This window comes from Motacilla alba, chromosome 5 (genome assembly GCF_015832195.1).
Source record: "Motacilla alba alba isolate MOTALB_02 chromosome 5, Motacilla_alba_V1.0_pri, whole genome shotgun sequence".
NCBI classification, from domain to species: Eukaryota; Metazoa; Chordata; class Aves; order Passeriformes; family Motacillidae; genus Motacilla; species Motacilla alba.
The window spans coordinates 37,128,857-37,152,731 of NC_052020.1; the positions used below are offsets into that span (position 1 = coordinate 37,128,857).

The 23,875-nt window shown below is 38.6% G+C and overlaps 1 protein-coding gene across 1 annotated transcript in view; it reads left to right on the forward strand.

Annotated features, from left to right (window-relative positions):
* LOC119701002 (protein only RNase P catalytic subunit) overlaps window positions 1-23,875 on the forward strand; it is a 37,208-nt gene that overhangs the window by 12,784 nt on the left and 549 nt on the right. The window contains exons 4-6 of the mRNA XM_038136793.1: window positions 1,754-1,861; window positions 21,350-21,498; window positions 22,112-22,307. Of these exons, the coding sequence (XP_037992721.1) occupies window positions 1,754-1,861; window positions 21,350-21,498; window positions 22,112-22,307 (453 nt within the window). The remainder of the gene's footprint in view (window positions 1-1,753; window positions 1,862-21,349; window positions 21,499-22,111; window positions 22,308-23,875) is intronic.

Sequence of the window (23,875 nt, forward strand, 5' to 3'; positions counted from 1 at the left end):
GCATGTGTTTTGCTTCTTTTCATCTCCCACATTTCAGACAGCCATCCAGTATTGCAGTGATGACTCGCCAGATTTTGAACCATGGGGAGGTCCATGGGTGGTGTAAGCCTAGAAGTCAGGAATCCGTGTTGTTTGGTTTTGCACTTGTTTCTACCTACTATCCCTGCCACTGCCTTTCCTAGTGACTTCCTTCTGTGTCTTGGTGTCCCTGTCAGATGGCAATGAGGATTTTTATTCATCTATGGAAAATACATTGAGATTAGGGCAGGGGAGTGGGGAAAATACTTCACAAATGCCAGCAATTTATTTTTGTTTTAGATTATAATTTCCTTGTCCAGGGTTTATACTTTCTCAGTAGTAAAATTTATTTAAGCCATGGAGAAATGAAAGATCACATGACAGGTGATTGATTCCTAGGGTGCTAGACTGAGCCCTGTGTTGTCCGTGTTCTTATCACTGTGCTTTTGACTGGTAAACCTCTGTTCACCTGGAAATTATTCCTGAAATTTTAACTGAGTGAGCCATCTTATCTTGCTTGGCTTGTACTCTTAGTACAAGTAGCCCTTTTCCTATTATAATTTGTCATAAGAATTCCAACTAAATTTGAAGTGATTATTTGTTACTGTCTGACAGCGTTGTATTTTCTGGAAAAATGAATTCTTTCTTTCATTTCTTTCTTCAAGGAAGAATTGTATATGCTCTGTATGTTTTTGGGTGCTGAGGCAGTGGTTTTTATTTAGACGTATGGTGCCGTATTGCTACATGGAAGAAGGCAAGATTAGAGGAGTACTTCTTGAATCCTTTGCAGAAGGCATGAAATATTAATTGGTTTGAGTTCCTGTGAAAGTTAATTTATAGCCTGGATTGTGAAAACTCTGTCAGTGATAAATAAATCTTACTTGTTACTAGAAAGGTAATTTATGCAACTGGGTCACTGCCCATCAGGATAATGCAGAGTTCTTGGTCTTATTAAAAACAGTCAGAAGCAAAAAGTACAAATCTTATGCAAGTGTCTGCAAAAAAACTACTAAATCTTTCCCCAGAAATCAAGGGAGAAATTCCTGAAGATTTTATTATAGCTTTGTAGTCTGTTCTTCTCTTATGGACTCTCAAACCTAAGGCAGTTGTGGTTTCCTTATGAGGGAAAACTGGATGTTTTGCTCAATCAGTGTGTTACATTTCTGACCTAGTAAGAAAGGTCATGGTTTTAGCCTTAAAGCCACGTGTTTCTCACAGAAGGAGTACTGTCTTTCTAAGTGGATGTTTATTTAAATATTGACTGGCATTCAGAGATTGCATAATTCTTTCAGAGAACCTAAGCATGATCATTATTTTTCATTTGGATATGTTTAGAGCTAGTAGTGGTGAAGCTGTCTACTGGACTGTAAAGTTGCTTTGTTCAGCAACTGCTGTGTGACAATGACTATAACATGTATCTTTATAGAAGTGTACAGCTCAGATTGTAACTTTGAAAATGTGGATAACTGTAAAGTTTTGGGTTTCAGTTGTGATGTAATTTTTGGTTGTAATGGTTTTATTGGATGTATCCAATGTAAGACTTATGGCTTAAAAGATGGGGTGGGTTTTCTTGATGTGGTCGTTTTAGGAAATAATCAAGTAATGATGTGAAGTGTAGCCAACAAAGGAAAAGTGAGACATTTGGGCTGTGTTTCCTTTTTAAATAAAAATCGAAGGGAATTTCTTTCTATTAAACTCGACATATTATTCCCTTGTGTTTATTTATTTCTTTCAGGAATTGGAGGCCTTTCAAACATTTGTTGAAAATCGACTTCCGTTTGATATTGTTATTGATGGACTCAATGTTTCCCACATAAAATCCAGAAAGATGCAGTGTGAAAATGTAAGTGCTGGTTAAATATTCATTAAGTGTTTTGTGTATACTGACTCTAAAAGAGTGAGTGCCTCATTATTAGTTATCCTCTAGAGAAAATGAGCAAATACTTTGTCACACATTCACAATGAAGTTCAAAGAGTTATTTAAGTTTCACAAATTAAAAATTATTAGTGGGAAGGTGGTTCTTCTTATATATTTGCCTGTATTAGCTGTAAAATGTCACACATTTCCTCATATATTCAATGTTTATAGTTACAGCTAAGGTGTTAATAATAACATAATTACACAAACTCTGTGTGATTGTGTAAATTCTCATAGTAATAGGGATTTGGGGGAACTGGGTAAATCTGCTGTGTAGAAAATGTTTAGTCTAATATAGTTATGCTGATAAAAGTTGTCATTAAAATAACCCCTTGCTTAGTTCAAACCACATCCTGTACGTATTTAAACATTATTTCACTTCTTGCTTTGAGACTTGAGTCCTGTTTAACAAGGGTACCTCAAACTGGCTTCAGTTCTTTCTCTTTGATTTGTAGAAGAAAAATCTTGCTCCTTTGTCAATACCTATGTTTGAGAATTCTTGATACTCCCTTGTAGCATTTCACTAAGAATTGGCTTAAGGTTGTTTGAGGTTTTTTTGTCAATCAAATTTACTTTAAATTAGGAGTAGCAAAGTGGCTGCTCACACATATTCCAAAACCAGAATTTAAATTTCCATGCTCTCAAAATTAAAATGAATTTATAAATGAGATTGATAATAAAATAAGAAATTCACTTTTAGTCATTCCAAGAAATACATTTTTGTTCTAAGAATTACTTTAAAGCTATTGTTAGGAAGTAATGTATACTATATATGTAGATAAAAGTGAGCTAGGGAGGTTAGATAAACTTGCTGAAAGATATTTCAGAGTGGCAGTGTAGTTTAGTGAGATACTGTCTCACAAAGAAAGTACTTTACTTACTACAAAAATAGCAAAAAAGTTCACAAGTTGTTTGGGTGGGCTCAGGGAGGAAGTTTTGATTGTCTGAGGAGAATTCCAGGTGGCACATAGTGGCACAATGTTTTAACATGTAGAAAGACAGATCTATGCTGCCAAAGATGAGGAGGGGAAAATAATGCCCTTGCTCAGTGCATGTCTTTCCCACTGTGGGAGCTCTAAACAGGATTCTAAATGGTTTGTAGAAACTGCAGGCAATTGGGCAAAGAGCCTACCTGATTTTGGCAGATAATTACTCCTGATTTCTGATCAGAAATCTTACTAGGAGGTATTAGCATGCTGAACAGCATAAATTGCCTTTGAGTTTCTCCTTAGCTTGGGCTGTAATGGAAGCACTTTGGGATCCATGATGCCAAAGAGCTCCAGAAGGACTCTGTTGGAAGCATCAACTTTCATTTAGGCTGTTCCATATAGGTACAGGTCAAATTTCTCCTGAATAAGAAGGATTTTGGGAGGACCTGCCTTTCCTTCCTACACAACAGAGCAGTAACTTGGGCTCATCCCAGCTTATGCAGAAGAGGGTTCTCTTAGCTAAAATTTACTTGTCCTATTAGTTAGGTTGCTGTGAATGATTATTACATTTTGTCATGCACAAAAAATGGTAATCATTGGGGTTTCTGCCAGTCTCTTTCTGCTCCTGTTTTCTGGATCTTGTTTTTTTGGGAGTATGGAGTCATTACATGACAGATTAGAGAAGCCCATTACTTCTACTATAGACCTGTAGATACTCACTGGCTGAATAGTACCTGTTTTGGCATGGAAAGTGTATATTCGCACTCTAAACAACAGAATAGCTTACTTCCCAAAAGAAATAATCTTCTAGACACATGGACCACTTAAGACTTTTCCTTGCATTGATCTTCTCAACTAACTGAGATCCTTTTAATTTTTTTAATGCTAGATGTCCTTATACACAATTACAGTGTTAACTATTGAGTTCATAGTTTTTTCCAAGTGGAAACATAGTTTAAATGCGAGATCACTCTGGATGTTAGCAGATCCTGTTTTATTTCTTCATGACTCTGAACTTCTGTGTTGTAACATGTCAAAAAATGACTATGTTTTTGTTCTTATTTTGGATTCTTCTGACAAGAAGCATGCATTCTTGTTTTCTGACTTTTTTTTCAAGACTGCTAAAAACAGAAAGAAACCCGCAAAGCAGAGCAATCCTTTCTTCTGTCTCCAAACTCTTTTCAGATGAGGGAAGGGAAGGCCACAGTAATCTGTTCATGTGTTGCTTTTCTGGTTATGGTGTTGCTGCCAAGCAGTCTCCCATCTGTGAATACTGACCTCCCTGAATGCTGTAGTCTGCCCTTTGAGGGCTCGCTCTGCCACAAAACATCCTCTTCTGGAGGCTCCTGTCCTCACGCCTGTGACAGCCAAATGGAAAATATGGAGTGGCACGTATGGGGCATTTACAGCCTGCCTTATGAAGTTCTTCAGTCTGCACAGGGAAACACAGTGCTGAACTGAGAAGATGGAGAAGAGAAATAATGTGAGAGGAGAGGGAGGCAGGGCACAAAGGATGGAAAAAGCCAAGAGTGAAGGCTGCTGAGGTCAAGCTGGCTGGCTAGGGTACCTCTCGTTTTGAAGAAAAGAGGTATGCTGTGACTTCTGCTTGATTAGAGAGGTAGTAAATGAGCAGTGTTTCTGATGACCTATGCTAAAGCTGTCCAGCCCGTCAAAAGCTAAATTATTCAACTTGTCAAAAAGCTAACTTATTTTGAGTCTCCGCGTATGGGTCAGTCTGTGTCCTTTTCAAGGGCTGATTACTGCATCTGTTAGACCCAGTCAGGATATTGTTTTATAAACCTTTCTGTTAGAGTATGTAGTTAGTATGCAGCGTGGTTGAAGGAGAAATTGAGATTGTTGCTGTGTTTCTAACACACTCTTAAGTGTTACTATTTGCAAATTACTAGTTTCTTTGAACCTGTCCCTTATGTGATTTAGAGAGAATAGCAAAATAAAGGGTGTTGTTAAACACAAGAGAAAGCCTAAGATTTATGTGACAAAAACATGGTAATTTAAATGGATTCTTGTCTTTATTTAAATTTAACAAAAAGTACTGTTTAACTTCATGAATTAGCTTCCAGAACTGCAGCTGTTCTGCTGAAGACCAAGACTCTAGCTAGCTCTTAGTCATATGATTAGAATAAGAAAACATTGATGAAATTTTCCTCTCTGTTTCAAACAGCCTAACATTTGTAATTCCATTTAGCATGGAATTACTTGGGGAGTGGCTGGGTTGTGTGGCAAGGCACAGGTACCTTGAGGGATAAGAGGAGACAGAAAATAAGCAAAAGTTGAAGGTAAAATTTTTACTCATTTAATTCCCAAAGTGTTCTGACATTCTAGAAAGCTAGATATGTGACTTCCCAGGCAACTTCAGTCCTCATAGCCAGCACTTAGCAAATCATCATGAATATTATTGACTTGACAGATGTACTGGAACATCCTGTGGCAGTTTCTCTGGTTTATGACACTCTTGGTTTGTAAATATAATCCCCAACTGCCCCTTTGTCCAGGTGGGTTTTATTCTTGGTCAGTTTCCTGGTAGAAATTATGATGTGGCTGCATCAATTACTCAATTTCTGGGAAAAAAAAAAGAAAAAAAAAGAAGGAGACAGCATGAAGATTTTTTGACGGCTAGGGAATGGTGAGCCCATTTGATTTGAAGGCTCTGCACACATAGTGACTGTCAAACTGCAATACCAGACAGCACCTCCTTTCAACCCTTTGCTTCTTTACTGTAGCATTTTAAATTAGACATTAAAGTTAACTCCTTATTAAAAGATATTGTAGAATAGAAATTATTTTTGCTATATAATCAATAGAAAAAAATTCCAAACCTCCCGAAAGTCTAAAATGGTTCAGCCTTGTCATCTGCTGCTGTAAGACTGTGCCTGATGGGTTTTGCCTGACTGAGTCAGTCACTGTACTGCAAACATGTGGCTTGTAAACAGAGATATCCTTGCAGTTTAACTAAGCAAAGTTGATTCAGGCTGTATCATGATGTGTAGTTAATCCTTTCCTCCAGATGTATCTAATTACATAAATCCTTACCCAACACACTCACATTTGGTACTCTCTGTAGTGCTCTCACCTTTCACCTTGTAAAGGTCAAGAGAGGGAATTTCCACGCACTAACTGTCCATTTCTTGTATTAAACAAACTGTTACATAGTTCTTAAATGGATGTTTTCCTGTTTATGACAATTTTCTGCAGAAGTGTTCCTTTGAAATGAGAGGGAATCCCAGTGCAAGCAGGATAGCGAGGCTCTAGAGACCACTCTTGGGTTGCAGAAGGGGAGTGAAGACACTTTGCTCTGCTTCAGCTGCCCCTGAGCTGTGGAGCACCAGGGTGGGAGGTGAAAGAGGGGTGAGGAAGCATGATCTGCAAGAACAGTCTGAAGAGTATTTTGCTATTCCTAATTTACAATTTGGTATGTTGTAAATTAAGTATGCAGCCAGGTCCTTTTTTTTTAGCTGTGCCCATCTGGTGTTAGAAGTAACTGAATATATATTTCAAATGTGTGTTGGATCAAAGCTAACTCTTCAAACAGTTGGCAGTTGGGGTCAGCTCTGCCCTAACTTTACCATCTCTTATCTCTATATTAAACTCAGACATCTAAACGATTGGTAAAATAGTTCCAGACCGAGTTACTGAAGGCTGACAATGCACAAATAAATAGTTTTTGCTCTTGGCAGATAATTCCGAGTGGTTCCTCCTAAACTTAATCAGCACTTCCTATAAATGGACTACATGAGTTTGTGTAATTCCATATAAATTGCATTAGGCCTGTAGAATAACTAAGGAAGCCAGATCCTTGCTGTTCCTTCCCATCCCAGTCTGCTGGCAGCAGCCAGCACACCACATCTCTGGCCTGAAGCAGCAGTCAGCTCCTGCCAGGAAAGCCACCAGACCTGCCCCCGTGCACCTCTCGCAGGCTGTCACTAAAAGCCAGGCTGTGGCTGCTGTAATTGGGAGTGCTCTGTGGCAGCTGCAGGGGACACCTCATGTTTTGCATCTATTTCTTGTCTCTTCCTGGGAAAGAGCAACAGGCTGGTTGAGTGGAGATTTTCCTCTGAATTGGGGAAGGGACTAACAGAATTTTGCAGTAATAATACTTGTGTGTAAACATATTACTGCATTTTCTTTTTCTATATGTTAAAGATCTAAAATGATATTTAACAGGAGGATTCAAGGTTTAAAACTAACATTATAATTTTAGTTATTCTAGTAGTTCTGTAAGAGTTATTGCTGGGCTCCTGGCTACATTAGCAGTAGAGAAAAGAATGGGTAGAGAGAGGTTGCAGTCCTGAAAGGAAAGCTGGTAGTGGAAAAAAAGTGTCACCAAGATAAGGGAGAAAAATAGGACATAGGATAGTAGTGTACAGGAAAATGGTGAATGATCCTGGTACATTTTTTAAAAAACCCCAACTTTGGCCACAGAATTAAAGAATCTTGATGAATTACACTTTGTGATTTCAGCTCAGAGCCATTGCTTTGGTATGTACTGTATTCAATTTGCAAGGCTTATTTTCCAGATATAAAGAAAATTATTAAGACAAGAAAACCTCAACTCTTCAATAAAGGCAATTTTTTTAAAAAGAAGAAAAAAAAGAAAAACAGGGCATCTTTGACCCACAATTCTCTTGGCTTAATAACCCAAATCAATTTTGAAACATAATTTTGCTTCTTTGAAATCTCTGCGTAATGCCTAATAAATCCTCTGTGATGAAACAAGGAGAGCAAAAAACATATTGGAGCTTGTAGTGTTTGAGAAAAATAGAGAATACAACTTTCTCTCCTGAGTTCCAGTTACTAAACTATTTTGAGGCCATGAGACGCACAAAAAAATCAGCTCCTGTGCATACAAGTACAGTTGACACATACACATACAGGTATGCTCAGGTTTTCATGGGGTAATCTTTCCAAGTCTTGAAGTCAGACTTAACCATGCAACATGCATAAAAAATCATCTGTACAGTTATTGAGACAGTGATACTTGGTACAAAAGATTAGCTCCACTCTATGAGCTGTCCTACAAAACAAGCAGTTATTTATAAATTTGACCCCAAAAAACTCATCCATAGGAAAGAATGAATTTCTTCTCTGACTCCTTTGGCAGCATCTGTGATTTGTTCAAGTACTTTACTGTCTGTAAATGAAGCAAGAATGAAGTAGATCCATGAGTCATTCTCTGTTCAGAATCAATACATCCAACAGAGGTCTTATTTGTCATACTGTGACAGTTCATCAATTCTGCCTCCGACCACCTCTTGTCTTACCACTCAACAAAGCAGTCAGACGTGTTTGTTCATTTGCTCTCAGCCTTTTCCATCTCTTTTTTTCCCCCCCGTCTTCTAATGGTAGTTCAAGTCTGTATTTCCATGATAACAAAGCATTTGACCTGTTGCTCAAGATTGGAGAGATTTTTATATTGCAACATGTGTTTCATTCTTTAGACCTGTACTTTCATTTCCTGTAAGTATTGCACAAACTGTAAAGATGAAGATTTTTGGTGTTTCCATTGAAAATCACCTTCACCATCTGTGTAACATGATCTTAGAAGAGAAAGAAGGTCAAGCAGTAAGGGGTACTCTTGAAACTTCACCTACTTTTAGTGTTAGAGATTCATGAGTGAAATATTCAGCATTGCATCCAGATCTCATCAGTTAATTTCTAGGGGTTCCTTGGATATCCCAGCAGAAGAACTCAGTTCTTCTCTGAAGACACATCTCAGAGATCAATACCAATCTGCTGAAATCTTCCCCCTCTCCTTCTATGTTGGGGCTATCCTAAAATAACATAGCTCAAGCTCAAGAATTGTGGTCACCAGATGCAGAAGAACAAGGCTGTTAAATTCCCAGGAGAGCTGAAGGAGATAGGCTCAGTTGCCAGTAAAACCTAGAGGGAAGGCCTGGCCTGCAAGTTCTCTTCTCCCTGCAGCTCTTCTGAAACCTGGCAATTCCTGATTGTGGCTAAAAGAGAAATAAGAGGGCATTTAATATATTCAGCTTTGTATACCTGTACACTGTAAGTGCAGCTGTATTGGACATCAGTGGTTTCAGAAGTACTCCTGCAGCTGGTTGGCATGGAGGCTTGCACCGAGGAAATGCCCGTGTTGCCTACACACCTTGAGCCACCAAGTCTGGCTTTTCCCATAGTGGTGTGCTCCAATGTCCCTCACTGCTTCTCCAGCACTGGGACAGGAGAGTAGGAGGTAGATGGGACAGCTTAAGGGAAACACAAGGTCAGACTTGTGAATACAGGGGACACTTTCTCAAAACTTCTAAATTCCCAACATTGTGAAATGGGGAAGGGCAAACTGACAGGATTCTCTGAGTAAATACCTCATCAGTCAGCTGTAAACAATTATTTTTCTTTTCAGAGGTTTCCACTCTAGTTTTGCATTTCCTGGTAAGAACTGAGCAGCAGAAATTGATCAAGTTAACGAAATCTGACTATCAGGCAATTTGACAGGTTCTGCCTGTTACTTTCTCTCAGAGTCAGATTCTTCTTGGTGTTGCCTCCCATTACTATTTGCAGCCTTTGTTTCTGGCTATAAAATTAATAAAACTGGTGTGGTTAAATTAATTATCTCTATTGGTTTCCATCTGATGTTTATGATTTTTACCTTTATATTTGGTGATAATAGCCAATCAAAAGTTAATTTAAGTACGGAGCATCCAAGCACCAATCATACCTTTTTTTTTAACAAGTGAATTTGTATCACATCTTTCATAATAAGATTCTTCTAATCTCTAGGAATATAAGCTAGAAATTCAGCAGGGCAGAGTGAACCTGCCTCGATGATTCATGTCCCAGTGAATTTAGTAACTGTAGCAAACAGGTTGGTTGTTTCATGTTGTGGAGAAGTCTAAAATCTAGGGGATGAAGTTAAATGAATGTGTCTTCTGAACTGGACGAGTTTCTATTTTGCTGTTTTCACTTTGTCTCTTAGAAACCTCAAGATGAGGGTTTTCTTTGGGCAGCTCAACTGCTTCACATAATCATGAATTGTTATCAGTGTGGCAGTAAGAGGTGTGCTGGGCCTCCAAATTGGAAACCTGGTCTTTGGGAAACTGAACTGCTTCTTTAGAAGTGATTTTCCTATGAAAAGTCTCCGTAGTAGTGAGAGGCTATGGGAAGCAGGCCAGAAAATGTGAAGGCTGGGTTACTATAGGCCAGTCCTCTGTAAGAATAAACATTTTATTTGAGTATGAGAAGTGCTGGTTTCACTGTCATCTTAAAAGCAGCATAGATAATCCTCGGGACAATGATTGTGTTCATTAGTGTACACCTGGATTTATTTATATATTTGAAAAGCAACCAATTTTGGTTCACTCTTGGCTTTTACATTTAATAAGCTGTTTCTAGTAAAAGTAGGAAAGAAAACATATTTGAAAGTTTTGTTATCTGAAGGTGAAAAAGTACAATGTAACAAAAGCCTAAAATCCATTTGGATTTATTTATGAAGCTATGAAAGCCTAGTTTTTGAACAGTATGTTATTCCTAGGGATCTCCACATACTGACATGAAGTTTAATGATCCAACAATCCATTAAGCTACATTTGTTGTTTTTTTCTCTAGTTGCATTCTATTTGTAAAGCAGGATTGGAAGAGACATTTATGTATAAGTAAATATACTCAAATTGAGATTATTAAATTATTATAACCTGCAATGAAGTTTAAAACTGAAGTTAAAGTAATTTTCTTTTTTTTTTAATCTAGACTCATAGAAAATCAAGTACAATTGTAAACAGCTTTTAATCTAAATCTCTTCATAAACTGATTGTTTGTGTTGTCTGTAACATGGACATAGGAACTCCCATTTGAATCTAGGAGACTGATTTCACCAGAATTAAAATTCCATTCTGGGGGTGACAATCATGCTGGCAGTATTCTTGCTTAAAACCAATTCACAAGAATTTCTGTTTCAAACTGAAATTCTGAAAAATGGTAAGAACTCTTCTTATCCAAAATACTGTTGCCTGTCAGAGGTGACATTCTGTATCAAACACTTCTCAATGCAAACCTCACCTTTTGCTGGTATTGATTTTGTACATTAGATACAGACATAAAAGGGAAGAGGCTATCCCTGTTCTACTTTTTACGTATTTTGTTGAAGGGTACATTTGTGCAGTTCTTCCAAATAAGGGAGGGGAAATCAGGCAAGGCAAAAAACCTAAGGGTCGAAATAAAATAGTCCCCATGCTAATTCAGACTTCTGCTTTTATCTGTGGTGTTAATCTAAACTAGATCAAATTAGATCAAACTAATATGTTCACTTGTGTTAATATGAAGAGGACATCTCATTCAGATATCTGTCACTTCTCTGGGGACTGCTGCCAGAACTGTGCCATTAAGCTGGTATTGTACATGCTGAGACTTGTAAACAATTTTGTTGCTCGGTTCATGTGAGGAACAGGAGTGATGCAGTAAGAACACCAGTACCAAGGACATAATAAGATAACTATGCCTGCCTTTGCTGCTGCTGTTCTTCAGGTTCTCGGGAAAGTAACTCTTATACAATAGAAATCTTCACTCCCATCCTTCAAGAAAAATGCTTAACTGAAAATCTTAAAAATTAGTATTTGCAAACCATTAGATAAAGAAACAACCTTATAAAGCATAATTTGTGTTGGTGTTCTCGTTTTTCTGTAGAACTCCATAAAATAAACATTCAAGCAGTCTATTCTGCAATTATGATTTCCTAAATATGATCCCCCAAAATTACATTTTAAAATCACTTTGAATTTTTATCTCTGGCAGTGTAACTATTTGCCCCATATCATTGTTAGGAAACCTTTTTCTTAATGAGAAATTCTCTGTTTCAAGTATTTTACATATTTACTACTAATCTTTACATTCATCTACTGATTTTTCCTTTCCACCCAGAGATACTAGCTTGTGATGCTGTTTCTTTCTGATTTGTTATTCACTGGTCAATTCTTTAATGATCTGAATAGTTCTTTTCACAGTTCTAGCTGGAAATACGCATTGAATTATACTGAGTCAGAAGCTAAAGAGGTTGTCAAGATTATGTAAACTTTAGGTACTCTATTTTCCTACCAGTTTAATGAAGTATTAATTCCTTCTTCTAATTTTACAAATAGTTTCTACCATTTCCAGCTGCTGTATTGTCCTGTCCTTGCACAGTGCTTCCTGTAGTGACTGTTAAAACTGAATCTTCTGTCATATGGTTAATACCAACATACCTCTTAGATAAATCAGAAAGTATTAGTGATGCTTACACCTGTCCTTATTGTCCAGCACTTTTCCACTTACCTGCTTGCTTCTATGCTTGACAAAAAGGAAGCAGCGAGTTTGCAGTAATATTTCTTCTGCCTCTAATATTTTGAATTTTTGACTCTTGAGCTTTTAAGGAGTCCAGTTGACATGGCTGAGCAAGCTGTGTACAGTGTGTGCCATAAGCTCTCCAACAGCAGCTAAAAACCTGTTCAGTTCCACAGGTTCTGAAGGAATTTTTATTCAGAAGTTGCTCCTGACTTACGTGGTATACCGGGGTGGGAAGATCAACCTTGCTGGTGCCTTCTCTCCTTGTTTATTTCCAAATTGTGTGATACTCTGATAAACTAGAGTGTGCTTACACTATACACTGGGGGAAAAAAAAAAAAAGTAGAAGTAAGATGCAGATGTTTGTTAAAGCTGTGGTTCTCTGGAGTTTTGAACTTCTACATTCAGTGCAAGCTTAAGAAAAGGACACTGGAATACCTGTTTCTTGAATACTGCCTGTACTAGTGCTTGATTGATTGAGTGATAGGAGTTTTCTTCCACCACAGCCCTAAGTTGCCACACATTTGAATAAATAAAATTAAGTAGTAGTAGTAAGAGGGTTGCAAGTAATCATAGAGCAGAACCAGGCAGTCTTAGTGATGATGATTTGGTGGTGATTTACCATGCTCCTTGTGAGGAGTAGTTACCCTGGGCTTCTCCACCATTAATGTCACTAGGCTGCTTTCATCATCAGGAGTCATGTACTCAATGTCCCTGTAAGACACTGCACTGTGCTGTTTAAATCTGTTTGTGCAGAATGGCCATACATCTCAATAGTGAGAGGAAGTGTCTTAAAGAATTGGACAGTTTTGACATTTTTACTTCTAGTTTATATGTATGTATCTGCATATCATGCCTTAAAGAGTGAAATCTCTTAACTTTCCATTGAATGGGCATTCCCAAATGGGCTTTCTGAAATTTGAGTGCTATAGGTTAGGGATTTCTTTTTTGTCATCCCACCCACTCTCATTTCCACAAGCCTATTTAGTCTACCAGCCTAGTTAACATAACCAGTAATAAAACACAATTTTAACCATTTGCTATCTGATAAATTTGGTAAACAAAACACATCTGAAATTACAGTTCTGTTTTGAACTTAAGCACTGATGTTCAGTCCTGAATGCTCCAGTATGGAGTTGTTAGCTGGGTATCTGCATCTTCTCCATGGAAATGGACAAAAGAAGGCAAGATGCAACATAATTCCTCAAAAGTGCTGGCTGATATAGTCATATAGATACCTGGAAACTGTAATTCTGAGACCCCAAGCAAAAAGTTGCTTTAAAAAATAGATCCTTTTATGAAATAGAGCTGGGGCTTGGGAGTGGTTCTTACTTGTCTTCTGTTGCCCAAGCCTTTCTCGTGATCATATTTTCATATTCTTAAGCTAGTTTTTCTTCACAAGGGGAAAAAATGGCTAAGTCTACAAAGCTTTTCATATAACTGGTTGTTCCCAGAGGCCAAGCCTTTAGACAAATGCCAAACATCATCTATAATTAATTTGTGGGAGCTGACAATATCGTCTATTTGTCAAATTGCTGTATCTTTTAAGTTAATTACTTCAGATAAAACAGTGGCCTGCCCAGTGTCCAGCTATTGAGTATTGCAGACTGCTACCAATATACTTACATGAAAAACATCAAAGTGCAGAAATTAGGTCTTGTGGACTTAAGCTATCATAGTGGGCTTTCAGACTTTCACTGCCTAGGATGTCCAGGTATGGACACTGCTGGCAGTGTTACTAGTAGTAAAATGGCATGAGTCTGCAATGATCAAAACTAATGGCTGTGTAAGATAAATAATGCTGACCCCCATTTTACATCAGCTGTGTTACGCTGCATCAGATTTTTGTTGCTTTTGTAGGAACAGTGAGTTTTTTGCCAGGGTAAGCCTTGATCCAGCTGAGACAGTTGAACTTCTGCCTCATGGTACTGGCAGTGCAAGGTGTGCTGATGGATGTGAAAGTCCCCTGGGCTGGTAAATACCAGTTATGCTCTTAGCAATATTAAACAGATTCCCTCCTAGGTTCCTCCTTGCTGAAAGCCTTGGTTTCATGGTTGGCCCAGGACAGATAGGTCTGACTCTGACCACACAGCTGCTCCTCCTTCTCAGACCTTTGTGCTTTAGTTTGTTTCAGCTGATTTTTGTGGTTTTGAAAAAGAATGTTTTATATATTCTCTTTCATATTAAACAAAATTTTTCCTTTTTCTGACCTTCACAGAGAAATCACCACTCATTTCAGTAGTGTTTGTTGATGTACTTATGTGTAAGAGCTGCAAAGGTTCTTATTGAAACAATTGTTCTTGAAGGTGTATAAAAGTTTTGAAAGGAACCTCTGTATAATAATCTGTAGCAGGCGACTGGAAAATAGTACTACTGAGAAACAGTAGAAAGACAGTGTGAAAATTGTGTTATAAATATTTGCTGCATGTTGTACTCTGATGCTTTTTTCCAACTGCAAGTTGTCAGTTTACTGTCGTTTCCTTGGTTATCATGTCATTCTATCTGGATATCTGTGGTCCTGTGAGCTTAGAAATGTCTATGTTAAGTGTTTCTGGAACTGTCAAGTTTATTAAAATGTGGGATGTCTCTGCAGAAGCATAGGTTTAATGTACCATATCAGCATCGTGCCTGTGCCTGCTGTAACAGTGATGTCCCCACCTGCTGCAGGACCTTTCCTCACAGGACGAAAGTGTTGTCTGGGACTTTAGGACATGGGGAAAACACTTAGCATCAAACAAGGTCAGTCACGCTGTACAGACATCAGCATAGGACAGTGGTGAGACCTGAAGTGTTAGTGCCTTTTAAACTGTCAGTTTCAGTCTGACAAAGCCGATTTCAGTCCTGCCCCGAGTTATTTCCTGTCTATGGAAAGCATCAGTCAAGCGTGTGCTTTCATTTTCATAACATCCCCTTACCACTGCCACTGCCACCACCCAGAGATCCTGCTCACATTTTGGATTTTCAGTATTTAAATATAGCTTCTGACCCATGCTGAAAATCTTAAGACTGGCACAGCTCCATTAGGCTCACAAACGTTCCTTTGAAATAGCTACATGTTTCTAGTTCATTTCTGATGGCTACATTTTTACATTGTTCCTAAAATGAAACATGGTAGGAGAAACTCCCTTATTTCCTTAAAGTTTTTATATACTTTGTATCTCTGATAATGGTAGAAAAGCAAGAGTATCAATGTAATTGCAAAGACCGGATTTTCAGTGAAAGAAGGCAGACCCCTGAAGATGTGACTTCACTTGGGAAAATTATTCTATTTACAGTCAGTGGTTCTGACAGGTAAAGTTTCACATCTGAAGCTTATGCAAGAATAAGTAAAACCTCATACCTTTTCATTTTTATTTAACTTTCTTTCTCAAGAATATAAAGATGATATATGTGTAATATTGGTGCAATGAAGCAATGTGTAGTGATCAGTAAGAAAATACTGTTGAAGAAACAGCAGTGCAAGCAGAAAGAATTCAAAGATGGGAACAAAGGGTAGTTTTGATATGTGGAAATGCAAAGGGAACACTTTCAGGTTTTACATGTTTCTTTTCCTACTTTTGTATAATCACAGATAGGGCATATCTTCTTTAGTCAGCATTTCCAGAGCTCTTTGCATTGTTCATTTAATAGCATGCTAACTATTGTCACTACCCATTTTTCTTTTTTTTTATTTGTGGATGAACTTCATTCGTCTGAAGTTATGATGATCATGTTTTATCACCGTGATGATAAAAATATTACCATTCAAAAGCAGAGGCATTCAAAAAGTGTCCTACCAAATCTGAGATTGATTTACACAGTTTTGGTTTGTATTGTGGTGTTCTCTGAGCTCATCAGTAGAGTAAAAGACAGGGGTGGCTCTTCAAGATTGTTTGAAATTGGAAACTTTACCTACAGTTTATAATATATCAGAATTCAGTGTGAGAGGCTTTTACAAACATGTTCCTTCTACATTCAGAATTGTTTCAGGGATTGTCTTGAGCAGATTGCATCTTCAGTTGAAATCAAATGGAGTTGTAATTAAAGATATCCCCATTACTGGCATAACAGCCAGGGTCTCATGAATATAAAAAAATATAAATTGTGCTATTGCTTTTGTATCTGACCTGAATATATTTACAGTTACTCTGCTTCATTCTCCCCACTACTCAGGATTCGAGATGGTTCATTAGCTTGGTCACAGTCCATGGAGTATTGCTGTAGTCAGTTTTGACCTGAAAGTAATGTGTTTACATTGACCCAGTGTTACAATTGAGCCAAGTCCTCTGGGCAGTGGGAACACTGGATTGTGCAGGAGCACCAGGTGTCTTGGAACACATTTGGTACCAGTCAGTTTGCACCTGGCTGCAAAAGCATCTTCAGTCTCTGAATACAGACTTACTCTGCAAGTAGCACAGCTGTATTTAGGTATTGCCTTATCTGAGCAAACTGAGGCTGCTGTACCATCCTCAATCTATATTAAATCTATCAACTTGGGAATCTGTGGTTTAGTTTTCCTGCTCAATCAGTAATCTGCCTTTGATTAATAGTGTTGACTGTTAAGAATAAAGGCTAACATCTAAAAGTGAAATGCAGATTTTAATGAATTGTGATAGGGAGTTAAAACATATCTCTAGTGAATGTGTCAAGAGAGGATAAGTCAATTCCAGGGGCAGAGTCAATGCAGACAGGTTAAAACACGTTAAACATTTTGTGACAGCCATACTGATGTGTGAAGAGCTGTCACTGGTAGAGTTTTGCATGATGATGTGTTACATCAATCTGAATAGTCTTACTGTAACACAGGATACAAATATTCCCAGCAATATTGTTTCTGCAGTATTGCAGAGATCCTTGGTGTTGTAAGGGATAATTCCCAAGAGTTACCTGCTGACTGTCTAAAAAACAGAAGGTAAACCAGGCTGATTAATCTTAGTGACTGTTGCTTATTCATCCATCACTGCTTTCCCTTTGAAGTAGCTACACCCGTGCTAATCAGGGACAGATAAACTCCAGAGAAATGAAGAAACATATATACTGCCCCTGTATTTGAGTTAAGAGGACTTGAGACTAATTTACACTGTGTCATCAACAATAATGTAGAGAATATAAGAAGCATTTGTATTTGGTGCTGTGGTAACGATCTTGAGTGTGTTTGGTGAAATTACCAGGCTCAGTGAGAAAGCCCAACCTTTCTTGCAAGCAGCACACATGCCTTCCTTGAGTAACTGGCTGGGGCAAAAATCTCTGGCTTCTCATCGTGTCTCTCTCCCATGTGTGGGACTGAAGTAAACAGGTTTTTCTTGAGCTTATTTTCTTGATCTACAGTATGGGAAAAGGTAACCAAAAATGGCGAAACTCTTAAGTCAAATAAATGTAGTCATGACAGGAATTAATTTATAGAATCATAGAATGCCCTGAGTTGGAAGGGACCTACAAGGATCATCAAAGTCCCAACTCCTGGCCCTGTGCAGGACACCCAAAGAATTACACCATGTCCCTGACAGTGTTGCCCCAATGCTTTTTGAACTCTCTCAGGCTTGGTGCTATGACACCCTGGGGAGCTTGTCCCAGTGCTCAACCACCCTCTGGGTGAAGAAGCTTTTCCCAATGTCAGTCTAAGCCTCCCCTTACCCAGTTTCAGGCCATTCCCTTGGGTGTTGTCACTGGTCACCAAAGAGATCAGTGCCTTGCCCCTCCACTTCCCCCCGCCAAGGAAGTTGTAACTGCAATGAGGGCTCTCCTCAGTCTGCTCCAGGCTGAACAGACCAGCTGACCTCTGTACTGCTCATGTGGCTTCACCTCCAGCCCACCATCTTCATTGCTCTCCTTTGGATGCTCTCTAACAGCTTGATGTCTTTTTTATGTTGTGGCACCCAAAACTGTACCCAGGACTCAAGGTGAGGCCACACCAGTGAAAAGTGAAGTGGGACAATCTCCTCTTTTGACTGGCTACAGTTGCTGGCTAAACTCTGGAGACAATGATCATGCTCAGCCCTGCCTGACAGCACAGCAATGGCAGCTCTGACCCTGTGGTCTGTGTTGGAGTTTCTTCTGCAGTTTCACAGCTTCGATTAGGTGGGAGGCAACACTAACAGTAGGTGAAAAGAGCAGTAAAAGAGCAGTTTGTTGCTCTTATTAGCAGATAACCTGTAGGTGAGTTTTGCTTTTAAATGGCAGTTAGTGAACCCAAATATTTAAGCAATGTCAGACATGATTTATTCATAAAAAATGTGATTTAAATATTTTTAGTGATTACTTCTTCATGCTCTGTGTGCATGCGGGTGAGTCACCTTTTGCTGAATCACTGAGTGGTGTGCCTCCCAGCAGCAATGTGTAGGGATTCCCCATTTCACAAGTGGGAATCTACCAGTAGTACCTAATGAGAAAGCTACCTCAAGCTAAGCTTTGAAACTGGGGACACATGGCACAGCATGATCTAGTGATCAGAAAGGGACTGGCAGTGAAGTCTTAGGAAATCTGTATCCTGCTCTGCTCATAGTTCCTTGTATGAGTTAGCATAATTAATCTGTCTTCCTTGTGCTCCATTATACACCCATGCAACCTCTGGAAATACTAGATTAATAAAATAGCCTTGACTTTTTAAATGAGAGATCACTACTGCTCTTTTTGTATTAACACCATTAGGTTCAGTTCCTTTCCTCTGTGACTGAAACAAGTGTTAGTGTGTCTCACATCTTCCTTTCTTGAGAAGCAGCCAGGCGTGGGAGTAGGCACACGTTAGAAAACCCCCATGTAAGTTCTGTGACTCCTTGTAGACCACCCCCATTAAGTGCCCAAGCCTAAAGTGAGAGAAAAGGCTCTTTAGTGAAGCTGTGTCAGGTAAGGGGGGGTATGCAGAACAAAATTATCTTTATCTTATGAAAACAAAAATAATTTCTATCTTCTGTATTTTAGTTGTGTAAATAAGTTTAATCTCTGTGTTAAGTAGAGGAAGGACAGTGGGTTGTTATGTAAGCAGGAGTTTCAGAATTTTAAAATGCTGACTCCCTTTAATTTCACTACATTTTAAGCCTTTGAGTTTTTTCATTGCTGTAGCTAATTTATACCAACCTCTCAATTTTCTGCCAGAAGCACTTCACACTAGAAAACCTCATATGCTAATAATATGTTGGACAGGTACAAAGTGCCACTAGTTACAACCTCCAGAAGGAAAGACCTACAGGAGCTGAATCCAAGAATACTTGGGAATAGCTACTATTGACCAGTCTGTATGTAGAGCTGCTGTTTTTTAATTTCTTTTTTTCCGCATGATTTTTTGCTCACCTTCCCTTAATGTAGCAAAACATTAGGCAAAAAGAAAAAATATTTTCATTTGGAATTTGTAAGGGTTTACTAAAGTTACTCATTGTTACTATTTCTTCACTGTTGACTTCTGTAAATGAAAATGTCTGTGGATGCAGTAGCTAACTTTTCCTAACTTTAATTAGCGTTAATGAACTCAGATTAACTAATGTAATTTTCCTTTGGTATTTGAATCCAGCTATTTGCAGGACAGGTTCAGTGCATGAGAAGTTACTGCATTTGGCCTTTTCCTGCTCACATTATGGTTTGTTTCTTTCAACCAGGGAAAAGTAGATTGTACACATGTGTAGCCAATATCCAATGTGATCTCCTGGAAGCAGGAAGTCAGTTCCAATAGGTCCTGTTATGTGTTTGTGTTTTCATTAGCACCAAGGTCCTGTATCTTTATGAAAACAGAGCCTTTAGTTCCTCAGAATCAATACTGGCAACAGCAACTTACAGCTCAACAGTTACAATTAATGTAGAAAATCTTCTGGCTTCCTCTCCCAGGTCTCAGGTCCAGATTCATGGCATATTTAATTTGAGCCATCTGCAGGTCCTTTCCTGTGAAGGGCAGTCCCACACTTCCTGTCCTTACCACCTCCAGCGATGTGTTCCCATCAGTCACTGAACCTGTGACTCAGGTCTATCTGTTGGGTTGCTGCAAGCTCAACCCTGTAAAAAATTCTTTTGTTGGATCAGTGAGCTCATGTACAGTTGTGATATAATATGACACAACAGAAGTAGTGAGATTGTGCAGCTTGAGAGAAGACTGAATAGGGCCACCCCTTTCTCTTGGTACTTGCAGGTAGATGAAACTAAATATATTGTAAAATGGCACACAAAAGTTACATGAATAATTCCTTCTAGCCCCTGAATCAAAAGCAAATTATACCAAAAAGCAAGAAGGATCACAAATAGGAGGAAAGGAAGGTAAAGAGCAATAGAAGGAGAAGGGCAATTGAAGGTGTTAAAGGGGGAAAAAGTAACAAGGAAGAGGGCAGTAGCTAGAAAAGCAGGAAGGATTAAAGAATAATCAGGAGATTGTATGTTGGCAAATAGTGGTAGCAAATGCAGGTAAAAATTAGGAAATACCTTTCCCCAGTTGTTGAGCATAATGTCCTTATCTTTCAAATATGATAGGTGCATGAGTCTCAAGAAACAATTCTTCTGTCTTTCTGGGTCGAACTGAAATGCCATTGTTTTGTGAGCAGTCCACGGTAATATCCTGGATGCTGAAAGCCAGAATCTTTGCCCTCCCTGAGCTCAGTGTGGGTGAAGCAGGGAGGGAAAGTCCCAGGCACAAGTGCGTGTCCTCAGAAGCACTTGTTGCAGAACAGGCACTGCCCTGAGAGACTGCTGAAAAGTCCCTCTGAAGTGAGTTTACCGCCGGTATGTTGGTTCACAAGCGGGCGGCTAATCTGGATGTGGTTTTCATAAAGCCTTAGTGCGGAGGTCACGGATTTCCATGTGCTGCCGCTCGCCGCCTCCCTCCCGGCCGTGAAGGTCTCCAGCTCCAGCAGGTGGGGCTGGAGAGGCCCTGTGCTCAGCGCTCCCGGTGGATATCGCTTAAATCCAGCGTGATTCATTCCCTCGGCTGACTTGGAACTTCTGACATCTCCATACAACTCTGCCCGAGGTCGTTCATGTCATTTGAACTGCAAAAGCTGGAGTATAAAAGCACTGTATTTTCTGTGTGGTTGAGAGCAGCTTCCTTCAATGAATTGGTTTGTTGTTTCTTTTTTCCTTTGTGATTAGGGAATTTAATTAGTTATCTGCTTAATTCGCATTGCAGTTAAGAATGGTATGAAATGAGAGTAGTCTAGAAGTCCCTTAGGTGAGACACACATTCCATGCCACTCTGTTTTTACAGCTAAGAAAATCTTTGGGTTTGCTTTGTTTTCCGCAGCTGTTTGATGCCATCAACTACCTGGCAAAAGAGAATGCCCGGTTGCTTGTGCTGGGCCGCAAACATATGCTGATGAACTCTTCCAATTGGAAAAAAGAAATTATGAAGGAGATGCAGAATAAGGCGGACTTCTTCTTTGCTGAAAATATGTAAGTTGAAGAAAACAGCTCAATATAATGGAGACCAACACCCGATTTATGTGCATTTTGGTACCATTACTAGTTATCTCTATCTGTGTCTGTGAAAGAAACATATCTCTTGCTACACTTGCTTCAAAAGTACATAAAAAGTTGCATTGGGAAGACTTTCATCCCTTAGAATCATATTGACAGCTGTATGGTTTTTTAGGATTTATGACTGATAAAACCACTGCCAAGAGCACAGTGCCCTGAGCTACAGAATTTCTGGTAGCATCAGTGTGCAGTTGTGGTCTGCTGCTGTGTGGGGGTACACTGTTGAGTTTTAGCAGTTTTGTTCTACATAGTATGGTATTGTTAAACTTCATGGCAGGAGATTATATTGTTCTATTATCAGATTGTGAAAAAAGGAAAACAGTGCTCTATGTAGCAGACGATTAATTTTTATTGCACTCTAGCTTTTGGTGCCCTGTGGTAAGCAATTTTTAATTTTACAGGGAATTAGAGTAGTGGTTGGAATTTTCAGTGTTGCTGATGAATAAATATTGATCAGCATTTGAATCACTTCCTGCAGCCACTTACTGCCTTGTGAATGACATCTGTCTTTTCCATTTGTTTTGTGAAGCTCTGAAGATGATCCCTTCCTGTTATATGCCACTCTCCGATCGGGCAAGCATTGCAGGTTTGTTTCCAGAGACTTCCTCCGGGACCACAAGGCCTGTCTCTCCGACAGTCTGACTCGTCACCTGTTCCGGAAGTGGCAGCGTGGGCACCAGATAGTGTTCTTCCCTTCTGCAGAAGGAAGGAGTATAAATTTTTTGGTAAGTTTTCCAACTGCAGTCAGAAAACACACAAAGCATATTCATTGAAGATACATTATTTCAAACTCTGGAAGCCAAAATATCTTGTTGAAGCCTAAGAAATGGATTTGTACCAGTGCTCTCAAAACTCCCAGTTAACTGAAAATCCACTGGATTCACAAAGCGTGCCACAAACCAGAAAACTGTAAGAGCCAAAAAATGCTACCTAAATGTTTAAAATGTAAATGTTTATGTGTACAAATATTTCCAATGCTGGAAACTCTGTAACTATTACTGGCCTCAGTATAACCTGAGTGCCAATGTTTTAATTTATTTAAAACCTTAAAATCCCTTGTTCTCCTTTTCAGAACTATTAAAAATATCATACTTCCAATTTTACAATAGAGTTTCTTTCATCTTTATTTTAAAGAAGCTGAAAAATACAGGTATTTCAGTATTCACTGTAATAGTAACCTAACATAGGTGTGAAGGCTCATGAGGAAAGCCTGTAACAGTCAGGTTTATAGTTAGTATTCAGCTACAGAAACTGCAGTAATGTCATGTTATGGCAGAATACTACTCTTATTGTCCAGGAGATGTGTATCCTTGTGAACAGAACATTTACAGGAATGCAGCTGTTAAGGTTTTTCTAGGGAAAAATCCATCATGTGACATTCTATATGCAGTTCTTTTGTTATCTGCTCTGTCTGTATTGTTATTGCCTGCTTAAAGGAACACTGCACCTATGCAGATTAATTTTCTTCCTTTGATGGTTAAAATTGTAAAATAACATTTATGATTACAAACAGAGATACCAGTTTGTAAGAATGACAGCCTTTCATTCTTTGTTGCCATACATACTTCACTTCTTATGGAGCCAAATAATGAATGGTGGGTCACCTGAGCTAAAGCTAACACAGCTTTAGCTGTTTCTTTCTCTTGTACAAAGGGACTACTAATTTTCACATCTTAATTCCTGCACAAGTGATTTGGGTGATTGATATTGCCAGTCATAGCTGTCTTCTAAGTTTTTCTGGAAGCTACCACAGTAAAGTAGACTTCCAAGACTACACATATTGAGTGACAGTACATCCTGGGAACCATAATTACCAACCAGTAATGTTTCTTTTGTATTTGTCTTATATATGATGAATTAGTATACCTGCAACATAATAGACCTGAAAGATTGTTTATTCTATTTGTTCAACCAGATGCTTCTGAAAGTGTTAGTGATAAACCCTTTTCTTACATCTCCATTTCTTACTTCTCCTTGGGACAGAGCAAGTCAGCTCTGTAAAGAGAGACACTGGGAGAACAAATGAACAAATACAAGATGTCATTAATGTCATTAAATCCTAAAGCCTTTAAACTCCACATCCTGAGTAATTCCCATATGATTTCATTTAACTGAACAGAACAACAATCATTTTGTCATTTCTAGTAACTGAGTGCATTATCCTGAAATCATTATTATCTAGTGCAGATTGGAGACAGAATTTATAATGACACCTAGACCACAAAATACTAGAAGATAGTTTAGTTTTTCCTCCGTTACTAAAATTTAGAATTTGTTTTGTATAAGAAAATAA